The sequence below is a fragment of the Octodon degus genome, unplaced genomic scaffold, assembly GCF_000260255.1.
Source record: "Octodon degus isolate 3935 unplaced genomic scaffold, OctDeg1.0 scaffold00108, whole genome shotgun sequence".
Taxonomy (NCBI): Eukaryota; Metazoa; Chordata; class Mammalia; order Rodentia; family Octodontidae; genus Octodon; species Octodon degus.
This window is the reverse complement of record NW_004524684.1, coordinates 5,457,095-5,468,955: the sequence shown is the minus strand read 5'-3', so window position 1 is coordinate 5,468,955 and position 11,861 is coordinate 5,457,095. Positions and strand designations below refer to the sequence as shown.

Sequence of the window (11,861 nt, the reverse complement as noted above, 5' to 3'; positions counted from 1 at the left end):
CCGGCCCACGCTGCGCCTGGGCTGGGACTGGTCCCGCCGGCGCAGGGTAGCAGGAAACTCTCCGCACACTCACCGGACCTGGGCTAGGACTCAATTATTATTTTTTAAAAGAGAAAGATTCTCTATTTAAAGGTGGTTAGAAACTTCTGAGATGAAGAACAAAGCTAACCCTAACAATACAGATATGCAAACTTGACAGTGAAATTTTAGATGAATCAACAGTGACATGCTTTTCTCATTATTGTTATTTAAGTCTTTGAATTTGGATTTTTCATAGTTCTTATCTGCGAGAATTCTCAAATTTAGAAGTTTTCATTGTAATAAGGAAAATATTTATCTTATACTAAATTTTATCACTCTGCTGAGTATCTTGGGAGGATAATTTTGAATTACTCATTGCATTTGCTAAGTTTTATTTTTCCTAATGAGTAATAATTGTCTTTGTTTACCTCACTAGTCTTCCTTTTTATAACAGTATATTTAAAGTTGTTTCTAAGACTGTAAATTTTTAACTCTTTTTTTTTTTTTTGTTGCGGAACCGGGGATTGAACTCAGGCCCTTGAGCTTGCCAAGCAAGCACTTATTCTACTGAGCCATCTCCCCGGACCCTATTTTAACTCTTATGGGTCATTTTTGCAAAAGCACAACTTTATAAAGTCACTTATGAAAAACCTACTTTGAAATTCCCCTCGCCCTGTCTGCATGCTCCAAAGATGATGCCTGATATTTAATTTTATATTGCTATGGCACGCAAGAGGCTTCCTCCCCTTCTCCTTATTCAAACGAAAGCTATACCCACACAGTGGATGGAACTCCGAACCTGTTTCCACAGCTAGAAATCTCTCGGGCAGTGACCAGGCCCCCGACCTTGTCTGGATATCTTCCGAGTCCTCCTTTCTGTTGCTTGGCATCTGGAAAGCAGTGCTGAGATTCGACAGCAGAAGCGCTCACACGTGGGTGCAAGCCTGGAGTGCTATACCACCAGCGTGCCTGCGTCTGACCACTGGGTTCGCCAAGAATGGATCTCTCGGTCGGATGCGCACAGCTCAAGGGTGGTCACTAAGGAGGCTGCTTAGGGGGCGACTCAGCAGTAATGAGAACAGAACGTGCACGAACTTGCTAGGAGAAAAAAAGAGTTGAGGTGCTCGTGGCAGACAGGACAGTGGAGGTGTGTTTGTAGTGGTACCCGAATGAACTTCCCTCAGACCTTCGACCTTCCTTCAGGCCATGACAGGTGTCCCCAGCTTGCGGTCCTTGAGCTTGTAGCCCAGAGGTAGGTGTGTCGGTAACTTTTAGGTTGTTATAACAAAATACCACAGACTAGGTCATGTGTAAAGAAGAGACATCTGTATCTGTTTTCACTCATGGTTCTTGAGTCTGGGACACCAAGCATCTGGTGAGGGCTTCATGCTGCCGGATAGCATAGTAGGGAAGTAAAAGAGTAAGGGGCCTGCGGCACAGTGCTGAGGCACAGCGTGTGAGCTTTACCGTGACCCATGTTCCGGAGGAGGGGTGACTCCTTCCAGGAAGGCTTGGATTTCCCTCAGGAAGTGATCGCCTCTGGATGCCTTTCCTCCCAGCTCCGACACACTGATGGCCAAACAAGAGACCCACAGGACTCTAGCTCTGTTCAAACACAGCAGTGAGGGAATCAAACATTTTTTTTTTATTACAACACTAAGCTAATGAATTGATACAGTTCAGAAAACATTGTTTTCCTCTTTCTAGTCATAGTTTTATAATAACTATATTAGTGCAAGCTTGACTTGTTTTAGAGTTATGGAGATTCAGGAAGTTCATGCACAGGTCAGGCTCCGCAAATCATTTAACACTTAACTCAGATTGTCAGGCCTGTAGAATTCAAGAGCATCCTCTTCAGATGAAGTGTAGTTTCTCAGGGCCTAGGAAAGCCTTGGATTACTTCATTAACATCTTTTAGATAATATTGAACTCATGAAAGACTTGGGTCACCACTGCCAACTGTTTCTATGCAAGGTGTTTCTCTGGCTCATTACTTTTGTTCTTATCAAATCTATCTATCTATCTATCTATCTATATCTATATCTATATCTATATCTATATCTATATCTATATCTATATCTATCTCCAGAGCTATTTTGAAAGAGTGTATCCTCCTCCTCCTCCTCCTCATCATCATCATCATGATTGTTTTATATGTACTTTAAAGGCATTTGCAGACTACTTGACTATACAGCACTGCAGTCAAAACAGGGGAAAAAAATCAGGAAATAGATGTTCTTGCGGGCAACTGCTCTGACTTTTAATACCAAGTTCTTTCAAAAGAAAAACCTTAGCAGGCATTTATCACTTAAGAGAAAAGCCATGGTCAATTGCATGACTGACGTGTGTGTGTGTGTGTGTGTGTGTGTGTGTGTACGTGTGCAAGCAATTTGATTTTAGGGATATTTGTAAAGTTATTTCAATGATACTATGCAGCCAGAATATATATCTTATAGTGGTGTATTAAAATAAATATCTTTAAATTTATTCAAGAATAAACTGATTAAGTGCTGAAGTGAAAGGATAACTGGAATGAAGATAGTAATAACGTTGAGTCGAATTTCTTACTCCAGCTAATAATAAAGACCAAAAATTCCTAGAAAGACAAATGCAAATGAATTCTAAAGAGTGAACATCACATTAAAAAAATAACCTTTAATTTCCTTCTCCCGTTAGCTGACAGTACTATGAATGACACTGAAATCCCCATGGAAACCACAGAGTGCCTTCAAGGGCAAGGAGAGGGATACCGGGGAACCATCAATACCATTTGGAATGGAATTCCATGCCAGCGCTGGGATTCGCAGCATCCGCACCAGCATGACATAACTCCTGAAAATTTCAAGTGCAAGTGAGTAATTGAGCCAAACATGATTGCTTCAGTGGGACTCAGAGGACATGAGCCAGAGTGTGACCTTTTACTGATTTTTGTGTTATAATCTTTAAATGACTGTGTGCTCAAATACAAACAGAGCTTTAAAGGGAGATTATTTATTTATTTGGAGATATTTGTTACGTGAGTCTGGGATTTGACCTCATGCTGGCATTTACATGTATTCTAAGTAATTCTGATTGAGAAGGTTGAAGAATTAGGCATTGGAAACCTCACCCTAGCTCTTTGCTGATCCCAGCTCTGCTCCTGAAGGTCAGTTCTTAAATCAGTCAGTGGTCACGATGACCATTCGTGCTGCAGACCAGTGCTTTCTTGCATTTTCTTATTAGCTTGGGGGAGGGATTGTGTAGCATTTTTCTCTTTACAGAAAACTACATCTTGATTTAAACAACTCTTCACACTGGCAAGTTTTCAGCTTTGAGCAGAATTCTTTTTACCATCTACATTAAGGTTTCCAATTATTATTGGAAGTGGGATGATGAGCAGAGAGGGAAAACAATTGTTCAGATGAGTCAAGTCGAAGAACCTGTCCTCCAGGGTCAGTTGTGTGCATGATATCAGGGCCTTCCCATGCTGTGCTTCCTTACCCACTGGCTTGCTTGGACTGACACACGTGTTTTTTGATTGCCCACCTTGTTAAGAGGAACATGTGTGTGAAAATTTATAACACACATGTCATTCAGAATGACTATGTTGAAATAGCACATGTAAGTAGCATATATTGGCTTTATGTAATTGGCTTTCAATGGCAGGCTTGAGCGCTAGGGGCCCATCCATGGATTTAGGAGGGGTGTGTGTGGGTGTGCACGCGCATGTGTGACCTACTTCAGTAATTTGTTTGTTTAAATAGTAAAAGTTCATATATTAGTATTTTCAAATTATTTCATTTATTTTTGGTACCAGGGGTCAAATTGCGGCACTTGTGTTTTCTAGGCAGGTGCTTATGCCACTGAGCTCTCCCACCAGCCCTTTCATTATTTTATAATACAAATATTTAAAGTTGTTAATCTGCTAATCTGGTTTTATTTCTGTCATAGAAATTCATTTTCTAGCCCTAACCCATGTATTTTATAACTTAGAGATAAATATTAGATCAAGGATAGCAAAGAAAAGAGAAGATTAATTAAAAGGGGCAGAGAAGACAGTATCAATGCCACTCAAACTTGTGTTAACATTTAATAAATGATAATAGACTAATAAAAGTTGCATAGGTGATAGGCCTCATGAATCAGATCTGTAAGAACAGGTCTCAACATGCAGTATCCCAGGATTCCAGCAGTAGGACTGTACTAATCTCAGCACTGTGAAGACGCAGGCCCTTCGTAGCAACATGTTTGTTCTTTTTTTTTAACTTTTAAAAATTATTTATTTATTTATTTATTTGGTATAGGGTCTCACTACACAGATCAGACTTGTGGTGATCCTCCTGTCCCAGGCTTGCAGGCACTGGGGGCGCATCACCACACTTGCAGTCTGTGGCCAGGGCGCGGCTCCGCGCGCCTGGGTGTGGGGCCCGCCCAGCAAGTGATGCCAGGGCTGGAACCTGGGTTCTTGTGCTTGCCAGGCAGGGATTTAGCTTGCTGAGCTATCTCTCAAACCCAACATGTCTGTTCTTAATAGGGACCTGCGAGAGAATTACTGTCGAAATCCAGATGGGGCTGAGTCACCCTGGTGTTTTACCACTGATCCAAACATCCGAGTTGGCTACTGCTCACAAATTCCAAAGTGCGACGTGTCACATGGACAAGGTAATCGCTGACTTATGGCAGTGGGGCAGGAGGCCTCCAGGGAGCACATGAACGATTGCACAGATCTCTTGTTGCATGGTTATTGCTGGCCAGCAGGAAGGTGACAGGCTGGATGCTGGCTTGCTCTTTTCCATTATTCACTCAGCGAGTATTGACTTGGTGACTTCCTTGAGTTCCAGGTATATTCTAGGCTCTGGGGATAGATCTGGGTACAAAATGAGGTGCTCTGCTCCCCTCCCTTGCTTCCTAGCAGATAGAACACACACCAACTGGGAGTGGTGGGTGAGAGCTTTTATGTGAATTTATGACAAGCGCTGCAGGGAAAATTGTGTGGAGCTGGAGTGGCAGGTTCTATTGTTTAACGCTGTCATGGGTGGGGAAGGTCTTATGTGCTAAGGTCACATGTGAGTGAGAGCAGAAGGAAGGGGGGAAAGAGACGCAATGTGTGCATGTGTAGGTGAAGAGCGTGCTCAGCGGAGAAGGCAATCTGCCCTGTGGCCCGCAGGCTGGGAGTGCAGCCTCAGGAGACCCTAAACTTAGGCACCATTTAGCTGTGTGTTTCATGACTCAGCTGCATGGTGGGTGTGCTATCTTCATGTAAGAGGATGCGATGCTGTGCAAGGAAAGGCGCAGGGCAGTGCTGACCCCGCCTCCCGCGGCTGCCACGTACCCTCAGTCTAGTGGGACGGCACGTGAATCAGATTCTACAAAACTTGTATGGCCAGGGATTAGAGTATTGAATTTGCAGAAGAGTATTTCAACTTCCCTACATGTGAATATGTGTGTGTGCGTGTTTGTGTGTGTGTGTGTGTGTGTGAGAGAGAGAGAGACAGAGACAGAGAGAGAGAGAGAGAGAGAGAGAGAGAGAGAGAGAGAGAGAAACACAGAGAGAGAGAAACAGAGAGGGACATAGACAGAAGAAACAGAGACAGGCAGAGAAAACAATCATCTTCTTGTTTCGTAGCAGACATTTAAGTTTTCCTATGTAATTATTAAACTTAAGCTTACGTTATTCAGCAAAATAATTTAATTACTTAAAATAGCTTTTCAGCAGCTTCAGTATAGGAAGTACAAATGTGTCAAATAGTGCTTTGCTCAGATGCTTCCATACTTACACACACAGTGCCACTAATACTAGAAGCGCTGTAGTAGTGCATTTGGAAAGGAAGCTTAGGTAATTATTGTTCATATGTGGCTCCCACCAGCCCTTGGCACTCCATCCAGGTTCAGGTGACCACGAAGGCTGGACACCCAGGAGGTGCAGGAAAATGCAGATGCCAGTGTGTTCCGTGAGAGAGAGTCTGAGAGTTGAAAGAGTAAGTGAGCACAAAGTCGTGGCTGGCACAAAGTGAGTGAGGGGTGAGGAGTCCCTGGGCACCTTTGCCTGGCCTTGGTAGACATTGCTAGGACACGCACACAGCTCTGAAGTAAAGGATGCTGGTGTGGGTCTGGGAGAAGTTATTTGATGGGTCTGGTTTTGGCTGTTCTCTCCAACTGCCTCATGTAAACTGGCCAGCGTTTTCCACAAAGGTCAAGACAAGAGGGCCGGCACAGTAGTTTGTCAATGTCTGCGTGGAGATGACCTGGTTCCAGGTGTTAGCAGGGGTGATAAACAGCGCTCCGCTTTGGAGAAAGTAATCAGCCTTGTAAACAAAGGCTCTTGACACTCTTTCAGAAAGTGGTAGGGATATGTGACTGAAATTAATTTTAAATACTTTGTAAGTGACTAATAATAGTGTTGAACACTGGACGTTTGCTGGTGGTTGATGGGTTGAGAATTGTATATTTAAGTGGTCATATACTTTTTACACAAACTTAAAAATGGTGGTCCTGGTCAGAGTCAGTCCTAAGGCCTCCCCAGAGCCACATGGAACCTGACAGCTCCACCTCCCAGACTCACCGGCCTGCATCAGCTTCTTCCCCTCCAACCTTCTCTCCAGTGGCTCAGCAGCAGGCAAGCCACAGACAGTGGCTACACCGGTGGGGCGTGAGTCCCTTTCAGCCCACAGTTCTGTCGTTGGTCAGAAAGCAGTGGTGGCTTGACAGCAGCGTGTTCCTCTGAGCCCATGTCTCAGTCATGACGAGAAGAGCTGTGACTAATTCACTGATGCAGGGAAAGCAGCTTTGTAAGCTTTGGGTGAGCACAGAGCTGTGTTGATGCACCGAGGTGCCACGTATCAGTGGACGGGACGACACAAGTGGATAGCACAGTATCCTGGCATTTAAGTAGTTACCACTTGCCTATTAAGTCATTCAATAATAGCTAAAAATAGTTTTATGCAATTTAATTAATTCCACCTAAATTCTCAAATCAGTATAGGATTCAATCTGATTCTCTTTATAATGACCTTTCCGTATTCCATGATTCTTGTCCCTTCAATTCACTCTGTAGTAGTTTGCCAAATGGTCATTCTTCCTGACGCTTTGCTCTTAGACGTGACAGAGCATGTCAGGTTCTGGTGGGCTCACCCGAGAAGATGGCACAGAGCCCCTGCTCACACCAGGCCTGCCGGCAAACTCAGCAGACAGCTGGGGAACACTCACCAGAGGCCACGCTGCTAGGGAGGCTGTGAGGTCCCCCCATCTGTTTAGCTTCTCTCTGGCACACAGAAGTTGGGGCCCACATACGCTTATGTGAAAAGATGTTGCCCTAACTACTCTCCGCAGGATGAAAACTGTGAATTTCATGGAGTTTGACAAATTGGAACTCATTTTCAAATTTCACAGCATCTAAATTAGAATGTCTACAGATGTTATTCCAATTGGATATTAAGTTTTCTATTCAAGAAAATAAAAACTGAGGTTGTAGACTTGATTGAAAGTGTTGATAAAACACTACTTAATAGATGATATGATACACTTAAGAAAATACACAGGAAGTAATTCTTAACTTTAAACATTTGAATTTCAAAATGATGAGCAAGTGAATGAATTCTCTGCTAGATGAGTAGATCTAAAAGTAAGCTATCCCGCAGAAAAGTATGAAAACAACAACAAAAAAAGTAAGCTAAATCAAACATGAGAAAGAAAATAGGTGAGGGGCCAGGGACATCGCTTAGCAACATAAGCCCCTGCGTAGCAAGCACAAGGTCCTGGGTTCTATCCCTGGTACCACAAGAAGGAGGAGGGGGAGGAAGAGCAGGAGGAGGAGAAGAAGAGGAAAGAAGGAAAGAAAGAAAGAAGGAAAGAAAGAAAGAAGGAAAGAAAGAAAGAAAATAGGTGAGATAAAGGGGGAAATATTAAGGTTGAGAAAAGAAAAGAACTAAATGATTAAACTATTAGTTATAAACTAATTTTAAACTTTAGAACTAAATGAAAAAACTAAATAAATAAATCAACTGCATGGTTTTAAAAAATGACGAAATAGTCTACAGACTGACTCAGGAGGATGCAACCATATATAAAAGACTAATTATTAGAGAATAACTGGCCAAAGAAAATTACAAGACATGCATATCATTTTATTTAACTTCATGTTAAAACTTTGAAAATGTAGTTGAAATACAGATGATGCAGAAAGCACAGGTGGATTCAGTCTAATGAAAGGAATGCAGATTTCTTCGAAGAGCTGTTTTCTCAAGCACACCCTGCTGCCAGGCGAACACTCACACCCTGCCTGCGCTCAGAACTGCGCTCTCCCACCACACTTACCAAACACAGTAAAATGTCCAGGTGTTTTTATTATGTAATATTCATATCAAATATGATATGGGTAACACAGCATAAAAGCAGCTGTCTTATCTTTGTAAAACTGTCTTATCTTTGAACATGTGTATCAACTTTAAATAATTTTAACAAAGAGTCTAAAAAAATTTTAAAAACACATAATGAGTAGAAAGAATTTAGTCTGAAAATTAAAAAGCATTTAAGTATTAGAAACTATTAACAAAGGTAGATGGAAGAAATTATGACAAATCACATTAAGTTCTGAAATTTGTATGACAGAGTTCACCCATTGCTTAAAAAGTATTCAGCTAAGTAAGAATTTATGTCCTTTACACAAATACACATAAACATCCATGCATACTCACTTACACATAGATGGACTTCATGAACATATATTGTCATATTTCAACAAAAAATATAGACATACAATACATTTGTAATAAATGTATTCTTATTACTGTCAAAATTATATCTACTGACTCTGTGAGCATTTAACATTATAAATGCAATTTGACAGTGTTTTACTTTTAAACATTTTGTTGAAGATACCATTCCAAGGAGCTAGACAAAAAGATATGTTGACTAGAAAAAAAAATGGGAAGGATCTCTCTACATATGACATAATAATATATCTAGAAGCCAGAGGTTGAGCAATAACATGTACTTTAAAATAAAAAATAAATAAATATGGAAATATCATTAGGATTTATATATAACTTTGTTAGTTAAAAGAGAACATGTCATTTATGCTACAAATAAAATTTAGGAAATAAAGGAATAAATTTAAAAATAAATGTATTAAATCTGCATAAGAAAAGTTTTAAGTCATTTAAAAGCCATAAAAGTATGAACATGTAGATAACTATCCTTTGCCCTTGATACTATAACTCAGTATCATAAATGTAGACTTTCTCCCTGAGCCAATGTTTAAGTTGTATGCAATGTTATGAACATTTTATTCTTTTAATTTTTTATTTTATTTTATTTTTTTAAAGTGGAGAAACTGTATTTCTTCTTTTTTTTTGGGTGGGGGAGGTTCTAGCAGGGTGTTCAGGGTCTTACTACTAGATTGGGCTTGTAGTGATGTGCCCGTTTACAGCCTCCCAAGAGCTGGGATTACAGGTGCCCACTACCGTGCCAAGTCTCAGTTGCCACCTCAGCGCCCTGGGGGCAGGCTAGCATGGCAGGCCTGGGGATTGAACCCCAGCTCCTGTGCCTGCTTGTAGGTGCTTTAATCCACTGAGCTATTTGGTAAGCCCTTTCTTCTTCTTTTTTTCTTTTTTCTTTCTTCTTTTTTATGGTACTGGGTATTAAACTCAAGACCTTATGCTTGCCAGGCAAGCACTTATTGTACTGAGCTATCTCCCCATCCCAACATTTTCTGATACTAAGCACATTTACTTTGAAGATCTCAGCTAATAAATATTTAAGCATGTCTTCCTTGTTCCTGGCACAAACTTGCCTGACACCCACAAGTTACAGGAGGAGAGGCTTATTTTAGCTCACAGTTTGTCAAGGTTTCATTCCATGGTTGGCCACTCCAGTGCTGGGTGGCATGGCAGAGGGGCACCGCGGAGGCGAAGCAGTCCCTGGCAGGGCAGGCAGGAAAGACAGCTGCCAGCCAGCCTTCTGGACTCCTCTGTCCCCCAGCTTGCAAGCCCCCTGGATGGAGCCTTCCTCATGCAGCAGGGGTCTTCCCATCATCAACACCCAGAACTGTGCTAAGCCAGTTAGTGCATTCAGTTATCACATGCCCTTGATCCATATGCATAAATCCTCATTCCAGCCACCTCTGCAAAGCTGCACCAGAGAAAAACATAGAAATGCGGCGACCCATGTGTCAAGTAGATACGAGATTATTTTTAAATAAAATTTCCTGACTGTGTTTCTCCTCGTTGGGATATATCTTAAGGCTAAAATAATGGTAACTGTGTTTTGAATTTATTTATTTAGGCATAGGAATTGAACCCAGGACCTATGCATTGAGCCATGTCCCAGCCTCTTGTTTATTTTTTATTTTGAGATAGAGTCTTATTAAGTCACTAAGTGGTTGAGACTGGGCTGCAACAGGCAGTCTTCCTGTCTCAGCCTCCCAAAGTGCTGGAATAACAGGTTGGAGTCACCACATCTGGCCTGCACTTTAAATTATTGGTTTGCTCTTGTTAGTGCTAGGATGTAGAGCACGGAAATCAGCGTGCATTGTAGACATGAGAAAAGGAGCCGATTGGTGTCACTTGGCATCAAGGTTTTTGCAGTGAAAAAAAAGGAGATAAAAACTGAAGTGGAGTAGAAGAAAGGTGTTGTGGTGTGTGAAGGAGGTCAGAGCAAGTGGAAGTTACACCTGATAAATAGATGTGCGAGTACACAGACACACACAGACAGACAGACAGACAGACAGACACACACACACACACACACACACCAGCTATCTTTATCAAATGAAAGGGAGGAGAGATTCGGAGCTGCTCACACACTTAGGTCATCCTCTCTAGAACTGGTGCTGCACCACTGATGGGAGGGCCGCATCAGGCGAGCACGGTTGCAGGGCAGCCCACCAAGCCCCGCTTCCCAGCTTTCTATCACTGTCACCAAAAGCAAAGAGTGTGGGGTCGTAGGAAGACCATGTCCAGATGCCTTGGGAACAAAGGAGGAAGAAGGAAAGAAGGAAAATGGGGTCTGAATAAAGAAGAGAATGGAAGGAAAGAGGGGAAACAATGCTTTTGTAAATGGGGTGGAGGTGAAGGGCTGAAGGGGTGGAAGAGAAGGGGAAAAGAATGATCAAGATATATTATAAAGAGCTGGCCAACTAGCTCAGCAGATTAAAGCCCCTGCAAGCAGGCGCAGGGGCTGGGGGCTCGATCCCTGGACTTGCCTGCCGACCCCGCCCCTGGGGCGCACTGAGATGGCAATCGAGACTGAGTATGGTGACGCGTGCCTGTAATCCCAGCTCCTGGGAGGCTGCGAACAGGCGAATCACTACAAGTCCAATCTAGCAGTGAGACCCTGAGCACCCTGTAGAACCTTCCCTAAAAATCCAAAAACTAAAAAAATAAGATAAATTATATAGTGGCACAAGTGCCCCACAATGAATATGATCACTGAGTAAGTGCCCCACAATGAATATGATCACTGAGTAAGTGCCCCACAATGAATATGATCACTGAGTATGCCAACTGCGCACCAATATAAAATAAATAAAAATAGATAAATCTCTACCATCACCACTAACAGAAACAAACAAAGTAGAGTCTGAGAAATTATAATACCTAGGAGCCTTAGAATACACAGATGAAGATAATATGTGACCCTGGAAAACGAAAAGAATATGGGGAAAAACTACGACTGTAAAAACAGTAGGTGCTCCAGTTTGTGTTGCAAAGGCCCATGTGGCTCTCGAGGGTGAGGGCCATGAAGGGCAGTGAGAAGCTCACGAACTGAGCACGGGACACAGAGAGCTGAGGTCGGGGGAGGCCTCTGCCAGAGCTAGAGGAGAAGAGACTGCGGCAGCGCGTTTGTGTGCACGCTGGGCAGGT

At 42.4% G+C, this 11,861-nt stretch overlaps 1 protein-coding gene across 2 annotated transcripts in view; it reads left to right on the top strand.

Annotated features, from left to right (window-relative positions):
- The window catches only part of Hgf (hepatocyte growth factor), a 72,971-nt gene that overhangs the window by 41,639 nt on the left and 19,471 nt on the right, over positions 1–11,861 (top strand). For both annotated transcript variants that reach the window (XM_004639256.2, XM_004639255.2), the window contains exons 8-9: positions 2,698–2,872; positions 4,535–4,662. In XM_004639256.2, the coding sequence (XP_004639313.1) occupies positions 2,698–2,872; positions 4,535–4,662 (303 nt within the window). The remainder of the gene's footprint in view (positions 1–2,697; positions 2,873–4,534; positions 4,663–11,861) is intronic.